Below are 19,222 nucleotides of genomic sequence, written 5' to 3'. Positions count from 1 at the left end.
CGAACAAAAAATAGGATAATTAAATCTTTCAGTTAAAAAATAACTAAAAAGCGATTTTTTAGCAAAATAATTGGATTTTTCACCAGAAAGATGGATCTTCAAGTAATAAAATTTAAAAAATTACCAAAAAATTACATCAACAATTTCGATTAAGTGATCGTATGAATAACTTTAACCAAAATAGTTTTCACTTCATTCTTTAATTAATTCATACAAGTCATACAGATCGCGTCAATTTCGCACTATAAACGTGAAATCTGTTATTATATAATTTCCACGTGGAACGAACAACCCAGCTGTTGAGTGAATCACACAGTATATATAGGATAGGTCTAGGTCCTATATTTATGTATCATCTATCATTACGTTTGGGATTAAATTCCCTTCCCCCCTTCCATCGTTCAGCAAACCTACCCGGACTGCAACGTCTCTGATTGGCCAACGTTTCTGAGCAGCAGTACACGTGCTGACGTTTCTACACTCGACAAAGGTACCAACGTACCAACACATTCGCTTCATTTTTTCCATTTTTTCTCTATTTTTCCACTTTTAAATGCACAATAAACCGTATTTTAAGTAAACCCTAATTTAAAAAATCAATTAATTTAAAATTCTTTAAATGCCTTTCACGCTTTAACTTCCGAAACGCTTTGATAAGAAAAGTCAGAAAAGGTTAACTGTTGACAGGACTGAAGGTAGAATCGTAGGGATTGGAGGGCCCGCCCGGAAAATTGCAGAAAACTGAAGGGAGAGAGGGGTGCTCGTTCTGCGTCTCTTTATTGAGTTTAGTGCAGTTTAGTGTTTTCTGTTCTGTCAGCTGGTGCGTCAGCTAGTTGTGTTGTTAATTTTTCTGTCAAACATTGTCACGTTTTACAAGAACTTCTGAAGTTGAGAACCGCGGAAACAGAGGTTTGTACTTCTAAATTAAAATACGTATAATCCTCTTTTAAATTTCCATTTACAAATTTAAAGTTTGAAAATTAAATTCGTTTCTATCGCCTCTACCCAGTATATGTTTAGTAATGCCACGTCGTTCGTTTTGACCCCGAAATTAAACTATTTTACTTTAAATTCCGTTGTTTCTCGGTTTTCTATATGATTACGTAAGAAGGGACAAAAATCAAATATAAAGTTACATAAATCTCCGCGAAAAAATTCTTTTTTCCACGTATAAATTGCTGCAGACCACAGTATAAAGTCATTATTGAGCTCGTTTATGGAAGTGGCATTCACATTCCTTTCTAGACCATCTGGGCAATGCACCCTGCCAGTCCCAATCACTATCTCTATTCCATATTTACTCATGAAGTTATTAATTAACAACAAAGTTATGTCTATTCTTTCTTGTAAATTCGGATGTTTGTTCACTGTCTCGCGACTTTTCATTTTCTGCATGATTCCCTGTAAGGCCTTGAAGCCTAGAAAGCCATTAGGCAAATTGACATTACGTCCTTGCACGGGAAAAGAAGAAAATTATTACTTGACATCTGCGCAGTTCGTCCAGGGGAAAACCAAAACAATCAAAATGGCGGACCCGAGCAACGAGGTTGCTTCGTCGAGTGGTATTTCAGAGCAAGTTGTCCCTGCTCCTCAAATTCGTGAGGATTTGGAAAAAAGTGAAGATTTCCTTGAGCCAGATGCAAAACGTCGTAAAATCCTCCGAGCTGAGGGGAAAACTGAACAAAAGTTGGAGCATCGACTGGGTGGAATCCTTTGCTGTGCCGTTTGCCTTGATTTGCCCAGGGCGGCCGTTTACCAGGTACGCAAACCAATAAAATCCTCTTCAAATTTCACTAAATCGATAAACCTCGCGAAAAGTGTACTTTTTCTTCGATATTTTTTCTAAAATAAGCTCTTGACCTTGAAACCAAATTCGAAAGTTTCAACCTAATGGTGTTACTGCAGGATGCGGTGGTGCAGGCGGAACGACGCCATTCTTTGTCTTCTGCGTTCGAATTAAATATTTTTAGCTTTCAATTCTCTCATCTCATTTTTTAGTGCTTTTTTCATTGCAAACACGTTCCATCTCTGGCACACTTTTTTGTCTTACATGGGTTTGACAATCAATTTTGTGCCGAAAACCGAAAAACAGCTGATCTTTGTTGACATGGGAAATGTCATACTGAGGCGGATCCATTGTCAGAAAGTTATTACGCAATATGGTGTTATCGTATTTTGTGCGATTTCTTTTTTTTTTTTTTATTCAAAATTATTCGGGAGTTAACCTCAAAATGTCGATCTCAGAGAAAAATTTTATTTCAAGATTTTATTATTAATACGTAATTTACATCCTTTGTGGTGTAAGCATTTTTCACAGACGTACTTTGTTCTCAAGTAACCTATTTTCTTTTCATTTATTTTCCTATATTAATGAAGGTTTGTTCGATATTTGTTTATTCAGAGATTTAACATAAAAATATTTTTTTTAATTATGTGGATCTCGGGTTTAAGTGATTTTTAATGACCCAGAATACAAAAATTAGAAGGGCGCTTTTAATACGTAATAATGAAAATGAGGTTTTTGCTTCTAAATAAATAAAAAAAACAACGATAAATGATCGAATTTGTGCTTTAATTTTGGTATTCCGATTTGTTAATTAATTTGCAATAAATTCTTGTAATTGTCTTTAGCAATGCTGGACCCGCATTTTTTTTATTCTTTGTGCCTACTTTATCAGCTGCTACAGCGGAATGCTTATTCTTTTCTCTCTCACTCGATTATATTTGTAACTTCGAAAAGACTCCTTTTCCTATTTCCAGCTTCTCTTCCTTTCTCGTGCTGTTGGCTTCAAAATATAATCCGTACTTTGACATTTTGTCGCGAGAAAAATTTTATTGCGAATATTTTTATGAATTTTCTGTAATTTAACCAGCTTTTTAAAAAAATATTTACATTTATTATAAAATATTAAAATACGTATTGTAGTAGGCTTCAGAATATAATATGTGTTTACATTCAATCGCGAGAGAAAAATGTTTGTTGAAAATATTTTTATAAAGTTTCTATAAATGAAAAGTTTCTTTTTATATATGTACATTTCTTATAAAATATGAAGAATTTTTACAAATTTAGATAACTTTATTGTGCTTTCTGGCACTTTATATTCATAAAGTTCAAATATAAATCGAAATTGCTCAAAATGAGTCTGGTTTATTATGAACAAGGTAAGAATTGAAATAGAAATGTTCAATAAATAACTGGGTATCGAAGGTAGGTAATTGCATGTACTTTTTATTGTTGGGATTCCTCTCTGGAAATATATATCTAAAAATGAGGAAAGATCTTTCAAATGTACAGTCAATTATGACTTTCAAAAACTATCTTTGTGTTTTTGAAAACCGGATTATAATGAAATTACTTAGGCTTAGAAACTTTTAACAAACAAAAAAAACCAAGTATTATATGTAAAGTCGAAGAATAAGAATATATCATCAGTAATATGAATATTCATTTTATTTTTATATTTTTTATTTTCCCTAATGTGTCACTGATGAAAACTATTTGTTTAAAATCTTTTGCCCATAAAAATAAAATACTAATAAGAAATTTAAAGTTATACAAACACTTGGTATTAATATCGATAGGTAGATTTTTGAAATACTTTCAGGTATCTAAGCGAGGATCTATAAAATATAAATAATAATCAATTAAGGAAATTAATTTTTTAATAATTTTTCATAGGTAATTGCGTTTTTGCGATGGACTAGTAATGCGGACTATTCCCAGCCATGTGGCTCGTTTTAATATCTAATGATTTGAGATGTGATTTAGTTTTAAAGAATTACCCAATTGTTTTTTTAATTCTTAATCACACGACCCGATAGTTAATAAATAACTCGAAATATGCGTTAAAAGGGAAGAAACTAGGTACTTGTGTATAGTTTCTTAGGAGGTATGTTCGGAAGCTGCGAGAATCTAATGATGTCGAAGATTTATGTTCAACAGTGTGAGAGTGAGAGAGAAATCAAAAACTCGAAGCCATTTTTGTATTATATGTACAGCTTGAAAGTATTTTGAACAAAAATAAACGAAATTAATGTTCATTAGTCAGTTATTTTGAATTTACCCTTAGTGTATTATCCTGATATATTATCCTTAGTATGTAGAATCTCCTTTATCCATTTCCGTTCAGTTTTTAATTTTCTCAAAACTAATATAGCAACAATCCTAATCATTATCATTTATATCATTGAATCCGACACAGGCATTACCTCTCGCAAAATATTAATGACGCCCATACGATTTTGTGTTTCAGGTTTTAAAACATCAAAGTAATGGTAACGATTATAATCTAGTTTGGTTATGTTATTTCATGTAGAGTATGCTTAAGGGGTTTAATAAAAGATGAGTCTTGAAGCCATCATTGAAAAATACGTGCGAACAAGTTGAAACTTTTTGCACCTATGTTTTCAATTTGAAAAAAAAAGAAATATCTATATATCAATAACATATTTTTATGAAACGCTGCGTGCGCAAGTTTGTAGATAATATTGAAAATATGCAATAAATTGGTGTTCACAGTGCACCAACGGACACTTGATGTGTGCTGGCTGCTTCACTCATGTCCTGGCTGATGCCAGGCTGCGAGACGAGTTGGCAACATGTCCGAACTGCAGAATTGAAATCAGCAAGACCTCGGCATCTCGAAATCTTGCGGTTGAAAAAGCTGTTTCTGAGTTGCCCGCCGAGTGTCAGTACTGTGCTAAAGAATTCCCACGAAATTCTTTGGAGCGACATGAAGAGTCTATGTGCGAGGAAAGGTACTTCAAATTTAACCCCAGAAATATTAATTTTCATTGTGGGATTTTTTTTATAGGGCTTGTCTACGAACATTTTATTTTAAGGCGCTCCATTTTTACAGGAGGGGATCGTAGATGAACTATGTTACCACTTTATGAGCCCCCCCCCCCTGACCCATGACGTTTTAAACTTTAGAGAAATTATTTTTATAAAAGTACGTATGGTAAAGGTTTTAATGTTTCCAGATGATGCATTTTTTAGGTAGAAGATTAATCTTTTTCTTTAAAAATTTATGTTTTTAGAAGAAAATTCACTATCAGGTTAAGAATGATTGAATTTTATTACAAATTCGTAGTTTTTGGTAGTAAATTAATCTTTTGGTTTAAAAATTCATCTTTTTTTGTTGAAACTTCACCTTTTTTGTTGAGATCTCTTGCATTTTATTAAAAATGCATCTTTTTTGCATTAAATTAATTTTTAAAAATTCTTTTTTCTCTATGATTTAAAATTAAACTATTTTGTTAAAAAATCGTTTGTTTTTTGTTGAAAATTAATCTAGTTTATTTAAAACGCCAACTTTTTGGTTCTGAATTATTGAATTTTGTTGAAACTTTGTCAGTCTACTACCAAATTCACTACCAAACATCTGTTTGGTAGTGAATTAATCTGTTTGTTAAAAAATACATTTTTATTATTTGGAAATTCGACGTTTTGGATTATAATTCTTGTATTTTATTGAAAATTCGTGTTTTTTGGTGGAAAAAAGCCTTTTGTTTAAAAATGCATTATTTTTTATTTGAAATTTCAACTGCTTGGTTGATAATTCTTGAATTTGATTCATAATTCGTCTTTTTTGGTGGTAAATTAATATTTTGTTCCAAAATTCATATGTTTTAGTTAAAAATTCAACTTTTTGGTTAAGAATTCTTGTTTTTTGTTAAAAATTCATTTTTTTCAGTGGGAAATTATTCTTTTTCTTTAAAAATTCATTCTTTTAGTTAAAAAATTTAAAACTAGGTTTTAAAGTTAAACTACATGCTTTCTTAAAAATTAAACTTTTTGGTTGAGATCTCTTACTTTTTATTATAAATTCATCTTTTTTGTATTAAATTAATGTTTTTGTTTTAAAATTCTTTTTCTTCTATGGTGGGAAATTGAACTATTTTGTTAAAAAATCGTGTTTTTTTGCTGTTGAAAATTAATCTAGTTTATTTGAAACTCCCAACTTTTTGGTTCAGAATTATTTAATTTTGTTAAAACTTTGTTTTTTTCTGTAGAAACTTTATCTTTTTGTTTAGAAGTTCATCTTTTTGGTTTACAAATGTAATAAATAGGTTTTAAAGTTAAACTACTTCCTTAAAAGTCCTATTTTTGGACGATTCGAAATTTTAGTTAAAAATTCATCTTTTTGGTAGTAAATTAATCTTTTTGTTGAAAAACTCATAGTTTTTAGTTAAAAATTCTTGAATTATGTTGAAAATTCGTTTTTTTTTTTTGTATTAAAAATGATCTTTTTGTTAATACATCTTTATCATTTGGAAATTCGACTGTTTGGTTTAGAATTCCTGTATTTTTTGGAAAATTCGTCTTTTTAGTAGAGAGAAGAATTTTCTTTTAAAATTCGTTTTTTTTTTAGTTCAAAATTCAATGTTTTAGTTCAGATTTATTGAATTTTGATAAAAATTCGTTTTTTTTTTGTTTTTTTTTTTTTTGTTAGAAATTGAATCTTTTTGGTTAAAATTTCAATAACTAGATTGCAAAGTTAAACTACAATTTTACTTAAAATTAAATAGAAATCTTTCCTAAAAATTAAACATTTTGACTGAGAATTCTTGAATTTTATTGATAATTCGTCTTTATGATGGTAAATTAATATCTCGTTCCAAAATTTATACGTTTTAGTTGAAAATTTAACTTTTTGGTTAAGAATTCTTGCTTTTTGTTAAAAATTCATTTCATTTGGTAGAAAATTAATCTTTTTGTTTCAAAATTCATTTTTTTTGTAAAAAAATTAATAACTAGGTTTTAAAGTGAAACTACATAGTTTCTTAAAAATTAAACTTTTTGGTTGAGATCTTATATATTTTATTAAAAAATCACCTTGTTAGAAAACTAATGTTTTTGCTTAAAAAAATTGTTTGTTTAGTTTGAAAATTTAACTATTTGGTTGAAAATTCTTGAATTATGTTGAAAATTCGTTTTTTTTCGGTAAAAAATTAATCTTTTTATTTAAAAATCCATCTTTTTGTTTAAAAATTTTACAGTGTTGGTTAAAAGTTGAACTACTTTCTTAAAAGTGCATTTTTTGTTGGATGATACACAATTTTAGTGAAAAGTTCATCTGTTTGGTTGTAAATTGAAGTTTGGTTGTAAATTTTTTTTTTAAATTAATCTAGTTTATTTGAAATTCCAACTTTCTGGTTCAGATTTCTGGATCTTTATTATTTGTAAATTCGAATTTTTGAATTCGAATGCCTGTATTTTATTGAAAATTCGTCTTTTTTGGTAGATAAAAAGGTTTTTGTTTCAAAATGAATCTTTTTTTAGTTGATATTTAAACTTTTTAGTTGATAATTCTTGAATTTTATTCAATATTCGTATTTTTTGGTAGCATATTAATCTTTTTGTTCGTGTTTTTTAGTTAAAAATTCAAGTTTTTGGTTCAGAATAATTGAATTTGGCTAAAAATTCGTTTTTTTTTCGTTAGAGAATGAATCTCTTTGGATAAAAATGCATTAACTATGCTTTAAAGTTAAACTACTTTCTTGAAAATAAAAAAAAAATATTTCCCAAACTTTAAACATTTTGGTTCAGAATTATTGAATTTTATTGAAAATTCGTCCTTTTGGTGGTAAATTAACATTTCGTTCCAAAATTCATACGTTTTCGTTGAAAATTTAACTTTTTGGTTAAGAATTCTTGCATTTTATTAAAAATTCATTTTTTTCGGTGAAAAATTAATCTTCGTTTTAAAATTTTTTTCCTCTATAGTTGGAAATTGAACTATTTTGTTAAGAAATCGTTTTTTGTTGTTGAAAATTAATCTAGTTTATTTGAAACTCCAACTTTTTGGTTCAGAATTATCAAATTTTTTTAAAACTTTTTTATTTTCTGTAGAAACTTTATGTTTTTGTTCAGACACTCATCTTTTTTGAAAACCGATTTACAGTGAAATAACTTTTAACAAACAAAAAAACCCAAGTATTATATGTAAAGTCAAAGAATAAAAATATATCATCATTAATATGAATATTCATTTTATTTTTTTATTTTCACTAATGTGTCACTGATGAAAACTATACTAAAACTAAACTAGTAAATAAGGCTTTTTGTTTAAAAACTCATCTTTTTTAGTTGAAAATTCTTAAATTATGTTAAAAATTCGTTTTTTCGGCAGTGAATTAATCTGTTTGTTAAAAACTACATCATTCATTATTTGCAAATTCGGCTTTTCGGTTTAGAATTCCTGTACTTTATTGAAAATTCGTCTTTTTAGTAGAGAAAAAAGGCTTTTGTTCAAAAATTCATCTTTTATTAGTTGAAATTTCCGCTTTTTGGTTGATAATTCTTCTATTTTATTCAAAATACTTTTTTTTTGTAGCAAATTTACCTTTTTGTTTAAATTTTTTCTTTTTTAGTTGAAAATTTATTTTTTTTGGTTCGGAGTTATTGAATTTGACTAAAAATTCTTTTTTTTCGGTAGAAAATGAATCTTCTTGGTTAAGAATTCAGTTTGTTGGTATAAAAGTTAATAACTGGGTTTTAAAGTTAAACTACATACTTTTTTTAAAAATTGAACTTTTGGGTTGAGATGTTTTGTATTTTATTAAAAATTCATCTTTTTTGGTAGAAAATTAATGTTTTTGTTTACAAATTTATGTTTTTAGTTTAAAATTAAACTATTTGGTTGAAAATTCTGGAATTTTGTTAATAATTCGTTTTTTTTTTCGGTAGTAAATTAATATTTTTGTTAAAAAATACATCTTTATTTGAAAATTCGACTTTTTGGATTAGAATGCCTGTATTTTATTGAAAATTCGTCTTTTTTGGTAGAGAAAAAGGTTTTTGTTTCAAAATGCATATTTTCTTAGTTGAAATTTCAACTGCTGGGTTGATAATTCTTGAATTTGATTCAAAATTGGTCTTTTTTGTAGCAAATTAATCTTTTTGTTTAAATTTTTTTAGTTGAATTTCGGTAAAAATTATTTTTTTTCGAGAGAGAAAAAGAATATTTTTCGTGAAAAATTCAATGACTAGGTTTTAAAGTTAAACTGCTTTCTTAAAAATTAAAAAAAAAAATCTTACCTAAAAATTAAACATTTTGCTTGAGAATTCTTGAATTTTATTGAAAATTCGTCTTTTTGATGGTAAATTGATATGTTTTAGTTAAAAATTCAACTTTTTGGTTGAAACCTCTTGCACTTGATTGAAAATTCATCTGTTTGGTTGTAAATTGAACTTTTTTTGTTAAAAAAATCGTTTTTTTTTGTTGAAAATTCAACTTTTTGATGAAGAATTATCAAATTTTGTTAAAAGTTTTGTTTTTTTGGTAGAAAATTAATATTTTTGTATAGAAGTCCATATTTTTCTTTTAAAAAAATTCATAATGAGATTTTAAAGTTGAACCACTTTCTTGAAAATGCATTTTTTGGTGGACCATTCAAAATTTTAGTTAAAAATTCATCTCTTTGGTTGGAAATTAAAGTGTTTTGTTAAAGAATCGTTTTTTGCTGAAAATTAATCTAGTTTATTTGAAAATCCAACTTTATGATTCAGAATTATTGAACTTTGTTAAAACTTTGTTTTTCTTTGGTGGAAAATTAATCTTTTTGTTTAGAAATTCGTCTTTTTGTTTCAAAACTTAAAAACTAGATTTTTAAGTTGAACTATTTTGTTAAAACTGCATTTTTTGGTTGGCGATTCAAAATTTTAGTTAAAAATTTATCTCTGGTTAAATTAACTGTTCTATTGAAAATGTATTTTATATTTTTGTTCGAAAATTCGTTTTTTTATGAATAATTTTTTTTTTTTAATAATAAAGTCCCTTCTTGAAATGAAAACATTTGTTCAATAAATCAACCCATTGGTTAACCACGATTGAATTTAGGCATATTCTTATGTATTTCTAATTTTTTGGAAATACTTTAGGTTATTCTAAAAAGTTCCAAGATTCTTTAAACATGTTTCAATACTTTGAAGGTATTTTCGAAACATCGCCGAAATTGGTAAGATCTTTAAATAATTTAAAGGAATTTCAAGGCATATTAAAAGTTTTTAACATTTTTAAAAGCCCTCAGTCTATTTTAATACATTTTTTAAGATTGCAGGAAATATCGGATTTTACGTAATTTCACGATATTTTAATGGGTTTCAAAGAATTTATTCACAATAATTTAGGGTTTTTTTTGGGGTGAATTCAACATGTTTAAAAGATTTTAAAGGATTTGAAGTGTTGTTGGTTTTTTCATACCAAGAAATTTTAAAGGGATTTAAAGAACTTCAAGAGATTTGAAATGTTTTAGGATATTTTAAAAAATAGTAAGGAATTTGACTTGATTTCAGTAATTAAATGGGATTTTAAATATTCTAGTCTGTAAACAGTTTCAAGGAATTTTAAAAACTCTGAAGGTATTTTAATGAATTTTCCAAGTATTCAGGAAATGTCAGATTTCCTGTAATTTCGCTTGATTTACATGAATTTAAAGATTTTAGAATATATAACGCCATTACGAAAGATTTAAAGGTATTTAAAAATATTTCAAAGCATCTGAAATACTTTATTTTCATTTTAATTCAAGATATTTAAAAATATTCGGAAATTTTAAATTATTTTTGGGCGTTTTAAACAACTTTAAGGGATTTTCAATTGATTCCAAGACGAAGCAAGATTTCAGGTAATGGCATCAAATTTATTCTAATTTTCACGGGAATTCAAAGAATTTATTCACTAGAATTTAGGTATTTAAAGTATTTCAAGGTATTACCGGAGATATTAAAGATTTTAGACAAGATTGGATTTTTTTAAATTTCAAAGTCGTTGAAGTATTTCATGGGATTTCAAAAGATTTTAATTATTTGAGAGAATGTTGAAAAATTAAAAATAATTGTTTTATTGATTTAAATAATTTAAAGGGGTTTCAAAGAATTTAAATATTTAAAGGCGTTTTCAAGAGGTTAAATAAATTTTAAAGGATTTTAAGGAATTCGAAAGGCTCTCAAGGTATTTGAAGGAATTTTCCAAATTTTTAGGAAATATAGGATTTCACGGGATTTCAAAGAAATTACTCATGGGAATTGTGGGACTTCAAAATATTTCGAAATATTACTAAAAATATTAAAATATTTTAGAATATTTTTAAAGATTCTAAGGAATTTTTAATTTTTTTCTATACTTTAAAGAGACTCCAAAGAGTGTTTTAAGAGAAATTGTAAAAATTCCAAGAAATTTTCAAGACCTTAAAAAGGATTGAATGGATTTCAAGTATATTTTTGTTATTCCAAGTAATTTTAAAGAGCCTTGAAAACTTTTAAAGGAATTTTAAAAGATTTGAAATATTCTGGGGTATTTTAAAGGTTTCCACCGCATTTTTTAATCGGTTTCAGTAATTTAATTGTATTAATAATGGTTTGAAATATTTTTGGGTATTTTACAAGCTTCTAAAGATTTTTAAATGGATTTCAGTAAATTAATGAATTTGGAGTATTTTAGGCTTTACAAAGTTTTAAAAGATTTGAATGAATTTGAAATATTTTAGGGAATGCAAAAAGATTCAAACATATTTTTTTGATTGATTTCAGTAATTTAATAATTATGATTTTATATTTAATATTATTCATATTAATATTTTATATTTTATTATATTTTATTATATTTTATTAATATTTATAATAATTATTTATATTTAATAATTATATGATTTTAATTAATTTTAAAATCTTTCAATATATTTTAATAAGTTTCTCAGGATTTCCGGAAATATAAGGTATCATATGGCTTAAGAGATAATCTTTTAAATAATGTTTTTTTTTCAAAGCTGCCAGAAGTTGATATTTTTGTCGATTCATTGAATTATAAATAAATTTATCTCTAATTATCGGGATAATTGAACAATTACATTGGAGAATAATAAGGACTTTTCGGAACGTATGCTTCAAAAAATAGATTTACAAAATCATTAATGAAGTTATAATTGTGATTTATTTTCGTGTTGAAAACAGGATAACGAACTGTAAATATAGTAGAATTGGATGTCCCTGGAGAGGTCCAAATCATGAATCGACAGAACATGAAGCAAATTGTGTGCATCCTACTCGTTCGGGCGCTGATGTTATGGAAGCCCTAAGTGATATCGATACTAAAACACTCGAAGAACGAAAATTGTACGACAATGTATTCGAACTACTCTCTTATGAGAAAATTACGTTCAATGGTACGTTGTTTTTTTCTCTTAACACATTTATAGGGTTACAATGTTGCGACAGTTTTGACCTTTTGAAAAAGTGGAACGAATCGCCTTTTTTCGTTCTTCTCAGGAGGTGGACATGCGTAGTTTCAATTTTAATCACAATGAAATGATTAATATTGAAAATCAAAGCTAAAAAATTATATCTCTTTAATGGAGAACATTAAATATTCAATAATTTCTTATTAAAGCTTTATAGTGAGGAAATTTTTAGTTCAGAGCATTTGAAATTGAAAACTTTCTAATTTCGTTAATCTATATTCAAAGATTTACATTTTTCAAGTTGCATGTCTTAAAATTATTTTTAATTATTATTTTAAATGTTAAAAACTGATTCATTTCAAATTAAATTACAGTCTAGGCACTATTTTTGGTTAAATGTTTTTTTTTTTGTTGAAGATACGACCATTTAGTTAAAAAAAAAACTATTTTTTTGAAAATTAATTTTTGTTGAAAATGTTTGATAATTTTATTAATTAAATTAATTAAAAACTACAGCCTTGAAACTATTTTTGGTTGAATTCTTTGTTGAAAATTCACCCTATTGGTTGAAAATTATTTTTTTGCTTGAAAATGTTTATTAGTTTAATTAAGGTAATCTATAATTAAATAATTATTTATCAACAGAAAATATAATAAATGTATAATATATAATAAATAAATAGTATATAATAAATATAATAGTAAAATGAATATACAAACAAATAAATTAAATTAATAATAAATAATTAAGTTTATACAAAATTACAGTCTAAACTATTTTTGCTTGAATGTCTTGTATTGTTAAAAATTGCAATAGTTCAGATAATTAAGTAAAAATTACAGTCTTGATGCTATTTTTGGTTGAATGTTTTTTTGTTGAAAATGTTACTTTCTTCTAACATTATTTTGACATGAACATCCAACTATTTGGTTAAAAATCTAATCAGTTTTGTTTGAAATTCGTCTCTTTTGATTGAAAGTTCACATATGTTTGGTTAAAAATTCGTTTTTTTTTTTAATGGAAAATGGCTTGAAAATTAAACTTTTTGGTTAAAATTAAAATATTTTATCGAAGGTTGGTCTCTTTTAATTTAAAATTTAACTATTCGGCTATAAATGGCACTGCGAGGTTGAAATTTTGTTTTCAATTTAAAATGTTTGGTAAAAAATTCATATTTCTTCGTTGAAATTGATCTTTTTTCAGCAAAAAATTTTAATATTTTATTTAAACATTCGCCTTTTTGAAAAGAGAATTTATCCTTCTGCATTGCAAACTCCTCTCTCACTGTAGAAAGTTCATTTCTTTTTTTTCTTTTTCTTTTTTTTCTTTTTCTTTTTTTATTGTAAATTAAACTGTTTCGTTAAAAATAATGTTTGTTTTTGAAAATTCAACTTTCTTCTTAAAATTTCGTCTTTTCAGCTTAAAAATTCGACTATTTGGTTGAAGATGCAATTGTTTTTGGTTGAGGTTCTTATCTCTTTTATTTTTAAATTCGAAAATTTTGTTGAAACCTTAACTTATTTGTTCAACAGCCATAAACTATGGTCATGAATTTAACGATCTTCTAAAAAATTGATCTTTCTATTTGTAAGTTCAACTATTTGGTTAAAAATTGAACATCGTTAAAAAATTCGTCTCTTTTGATTAAAAGTTCCCTTTTCGTGGTAAGAGTTATCTTTCTTGGTTAAAAATGAACCTTTTGTGTTAAAAATTTAACAGTATTCTAAAATATCGCAATTTTCGCATTAAAATGCAACTATTTGGTTTAAAGTTTTCATCTGTTTTGTTAAAAAATGGTCTCTTTTAATTCAAAATCCAACTATATGATTGTAAAATAAACTGTTTAGTTAAAAATATTTTTTTCTGATGAAAATCCCACTATTTAGTTATAAATTAATCTTTTTGTATTGAATTTAATATTGTATCTACATGAATTAAATTTTAAAGAATTTATTTACCTATTTTCGTGAAAAATGATCTTATTTTCCCTGTTTTGAGAGCATATTGTGCCGTTAAGTCTTGAAATCATAGTCTCTCATTCGAAAATAATCCGAGTTTGCAATTTTGAAAGTTGAGAAAGAATTATTTTAAAACCAGTTTGTTCAAAATCTATCTTCTGAATCTAGAGAATATAAGATCTTAATAATAAACAAGTAAATAATGAACTTTTTAGATCTGCAAATGAAGCCATATCGAACCGACGAATTCGTCCACAAAATCTTCTACGAAACTTCACGATTTACAGCTTTTAATCATCAGTGGGTTGTCAAAGCGAGAATTAATAACAGCCAGCGAGATCCTACTCAGAGTTCCGAGCGTGATATGACTTACCAGGTATAGACTTTCTTTAATAATAATTAATAATTGCAGAAAAACATTTTAATTCTATGTTTGATCAATTTTTCCCGATTTCTTACGCACATTAGCAGGGATTTTTTCCCCTATTCCCCTGCATTTTCTCTTTTTTTTTTTAACTAATTCCCCCTTTTTTCCTATACTTTAAAAACTTCCCTTTATGGTTTATACTACATTTGAAAATACAATGTTTAAATTACTACGAAATTATTTTTTTAATTAAATTTATTTATTATTTGTTTTCAACTTACATAATTTTTTATTATAACGAAAAAACATACAAGGTGCGCAGTTTTTTGTCTCACGCAATTTTTAAATTAAAATAAAAAATTAATATTAGTAAAAAAAATTATATTTCACTAATACTAATTTCTGACAAAAAACCAACAGAACTAAAAATTGTTCAAAAATGTAATTTTAATTTTTGAAGTCAACAGATTTTTATTTACAATTATGAATTTCCGATTAAAAAAAACATAACAAAATTGTTTTTTTTTATTATATTATTCTGAAACAATCTACTTGTTCAAATTTTTTTGAACAGATTGAAATGTTTTTTGAAAATCAATTCTCATGCAAAATTATGTGACTATTACATTTTTAAGAATAATTTTCAACATGAATTTATCTTTTTTCTTGATTTTTCAACAGTTCGAAATGTAATTTTCATTTTCATGATTTTTTAAGTTTAATTTTAAAAAGTTGATAATTCTAAAGGTTAAATTTTCTTCCATTTTCATTTTTTTCCATTTTGATCTGTTGAAACTTGACTTTTCTTCAATTCTTAATATTCTACAATTTTAAACAATTGTATTTTTAACTGCTAAAAATTGCATTGTACCAACGAAAAACATTAATATAATCCAAAATTTTTTAAAGATTCAAAGGCTTACTCAAATTATATATAATGACTTCGGTTTTAAATTGCCAATTTTTTATGTAAAACGTCAAAGTAACTTAAAATTGTTTAAAAATTATAAAAATGTACATTTCTAACGAAGAAAACATCCAAAATTTTTCAAGCTTGTAAATTTTATTATTTCATACAAAAATGGTTGGATTTAATTCTTATGATTTTTTTTAAAATAACGATTTTTCCCCTATTTTACCTTTTTTGAGGTCCTTTTGCGCTGTGATACCTGCATTAGTTATCTCTCTGCTCTTATATTTATCATCTGTTTCTTACAATTTTTTTGTTGGTCGCAGCTCATTTTAAAATCAAAAACAACTATTCCGATGCCACTTCATTACTTGATCCTGAAAGGACCTTTTGGAGATATGAAAGTCAACCCCAGAATTCATAAACACGACTTTTCCGACTCTGATAACGAGAGTCCTTATTTGCCTTTGCCATTACCAGACACTGCTGAGTGCAATAGACTTCTAGCAGCGAAAACCATCAGTTTCCGGTAATTACTAGTTTAATATATTTAAATATTAGTCTACTATTTTACTCTGATCGAAAAGCAGTTAAAATATTTGAATTAAAAAATTGAAGATGTCAATTTTATTTTTATTAATTCATTATTTGTTTATTTACCTGATTTCTTTAAATGTTTGAAGTTGATAATATTTGAAATTTAACTAGTTTTTATTTAATTTTGTTACGATGCCATCGGATTTCGAAATATTAAACATAGCTTTTTAAAATTGCTCAATTTTAAAGAAACAGATCAATTAGAAAAATTAAATTTACTCATATTTTCCTATATTTTTATTTCAAAACTTGGTCAGGGTTGCTATAGGCCATTGAATTAAAGAAAATTAAGGTAAACTGAAGTTAAAATTAATGTTATTATTTTGTTAAAAATTCAACAATGTTATTAAGTGATTCCTTTTGGTTGAAAATGTAATTTTGAGATTGAAAATTCGTCTTTTTGGGTTGAAAATTAAACTATTTTGATTAAAAAATCAACTTTATGGTTGAAAAGTAACTTTTGTTCAAGGTTCATGTTTTCGGTTTGAAAATTCAACTTTCTGGTAGAAAATTAGTCATTTTTGGAATGAGAGGTGAACATTTTAGATGCACTTTTTTTTCTTTACTGCCTGAAAAATGTGTCATGGTTTAACATTCAATTGTTTGGTTGAAAATTCAGTTTTTTGTTTATTTTAAACTATTTTTTTTTTGTCTTTTGGTTAAATTCAACTGATTTTGGCTTAAAATAAAGGTTTTTGTTGAAATATTAACTTAAAATTTTTCATTAAGAATTCATTTTTTTGGTTGAAAACTCAACCATTTAGTTGAAAGTGGAGCTCTTGTTAAAAATTATTATTTTTTTTATTCATAATTTTAATTAAAAACTCATTTCTTTAGTTGAATATGTAACTATTTTTTTAAATATAATTTTGTTAACTGAAAATACAACTTCCATTTTCGCTCGAGAATTCATCTATCTTAGTTAAAAATTCATTTTCTTTTAAACTTTTTGAATATTTTAAAGTTTTTATTCCTGAACATTTCCAATTGAAAGTTTTTTTAAAATTTGAATGTCCCAAATTCGTGATTATTCAATTTCTACGACTTTAGATGACAACAAAATTAGAACTCCAAAAAATTCGAGTTTTTGAACAGCCAGCTTTTTTAAAATGAAATTTCTCGATTTTGAATATTACATTTTATTTTATAGTTAAGGTTTTTTCATACTTTTTGAATATTTGAAAGTTGTAATAAAGTGTTCATTCTTGAAAATTTCCAAATAAAAGTTTTTAAAATTTCGAATGAGCCAAATTTGAGATTTTTAAGTTTTTACGAATTTGGATTAAAAATATTAGAATTTCAAACGATTCGAATTTTTGGGCAGCCGGCTCTTTTAAAATGAAATTTCTCAATTTTGAATATTACATTTTATTTTATAATATATAATTTTATAATATATAATTTTATTTTATAATTAAGGTTTTTCATACTTTTTTAATATTTTAGGATTGTAATAAAGTGTTCATTCTTGAACATTTCCAAATGTTTATTTAATTTTAAGTACTATCAATTTTTAAGTCTTGTTATGAAGAAAATTTCTATTAATGAAGACTTGATACATAAAATAAATTAATCTTATATAGGCTTTAATTTAAAAACTGTAAAATTTTGAATGGTTTAGATTATTTAGACCGAAAAATTTCACTATTGATTTGGTTGAATTGTCTTGGAATATGAAAGTTTCTTAATACAATGGTTTCTTGAACAAAACGTTGAAATTTAAATAAACACTCCGTGATTAAATGCTCTTTTGTTTGTTTTAGATTAATACTGTTTTGTGCATCCAAGTAACGTGTTGAGTTGACGTTACGCTTTCGCAAGAGGTTGAGTCGTGAATGAATTCCGAATCACAAATAATATTAAATTTAATAGAGACATTATTATTATTATATATAAATATAAGTTATGCCGCTAATTATGATATGAAAATTATGTTACCCGCATAGACGCTACCGAGTGAAAGGTGTCGTTTAATCAATTTCAGCTGTAATTGTTAGATGAAAAAGTTGACAGCTTAAACGAATCTCTGCGCGTGTTATGGTCAATATCACGTTGGATTCGTTAATCATTCATTGACTAGAGGAAATGACCAATCGTACTTCTTGAGGCACCATAATTTCATGCTTGACGTGTGTCACGTAAAGTATTGATACATCAGTTTTACCTACAAGTAGATAAATCGGCTTTAATGAATACAAAAATAACTACCTAATATAGGTCATTATTCAGTAGACGTATTTAAGCGTTTAGAAATAGTTTAAAGGATATATTCTATTAAACTTAGAGGCTCCGCAGTTTTGGATTAAGTAGCTTTTTCTGGAGTTTTAGAAATAGATCTTTATACTCGAATTTACATATTTAAGAGAGCGTATATCCAGAAGAAAAATTCAAGTGCATTTTTTGCTTACAACACTCGAAAGGAACTCCTGAAAGTTTATATTTTTGGATCCGGATCTCGCAATTAGATATTAATTTTTTGGTTTGATATATTTTTTTATTGAAATCGAAATATTTCGATTACATTTGCATCACAAATGTTTTTTTTAGAGATCTTGTTGTCTGCAATAATATTACGGAATCAGTTGTTGCAGAAATGGTTCCTTTCAGGCTTGGTATCATTATTTGTTACTTCATGTAAATAATTGATTGAGAGCAATAGAAATGCTCAGACTTTTATAATTGCTACTTTTTGTGCACACAGCTCCTTAGATTATATGAATAGCTATTTCTCTTTATTATATTAGATGTTATAGATTATTAAATCTATATATTGAATACTGTAATCGCATCCATTTCAATAAATTTATTATTTCACTCGGAATTTATCTGTTGTTTATCAATATCCTGCTCTGTTTTGCCTGCGGATGAATTATTCATAAGGTTTTTTTACTTTAATTGCACTGAAACTTGAAATTAAGTAAGGTTTCGCGCATGGCTGACAGTGGTCTTCAACATAAACCCAGACCGTTCAAACGTAAACAAACAGGGCTGCATGAATAATTTTGTAGGCCCCGCGGCTCCTTTTATCACGAAGCCAACGCGGCGTCAATGCTCGGACCGACATAAATTCGAACTGATAAAATCCAAGTTCCAGTGTTTTGACTTCTTTTAAGGACTGAGATTTCATTGAGACCTCACCCCTCTACTTATTTTTCAGAAATAGAACGCAGTACATTTTTTTGTAATTGTTTCGAGCTTAAGTT

General features: G+C 26.4%; 1 protein-coding gene across 1 annotated transcript; it reads left to right on the top strand.

The window, feature by feature from the left end:
- The first annotated feature begins 538 nt into the window (after positions 1–538).
- Positions 539–18,840, top strand: LOC117167091 (cysteine and histidine-rich protein 1 homolog). Its single transcript, XM_033351727.1, has 7 exons — positions 539–909; positions 1,496–1,759; positions 4,523–4,761; positions 11,960–12,171; positions 14,361–14,521; positions 15,749–15,951; positions 17,783–18,840. Exons 2-7 carry the CDS (start codon positions 1,526–1,528, stop codon positions 17,808–17,810), a joined length of 1,077 nt encoding a protein of 358 aa, XP_033207618.1. The 5' UTR covers positions 539–909; positions 1,496–1,525; the 3' UTR covers positions 17,811–18,840.
- Positions 18,841–19,222: the final 382 nt, after the last annotated feature.

This window comes from Belonocnema kinseyi, chromosome 2 (genome assembly GCF_010883055.1).
Source record: "Belonocnema kinseyi isolate 2016_QV_RU_SX_M_011 chromosome 2, B_treatae_v1, whole genome shotgun sequence".
In the NCBI taxonomy this organism is placed as follows: Eukaryota; Metazoa; Arthropoda; class Insecta; order Hymenoptera; family Cynipidae; genus Belonocnema; species Belonocnema kinseyi.
The sequence above is the reverse complement of the archived record's forward strand: the minus strand, read 5'-3'. Positions and strand labels throughout refer to the sequence as shown.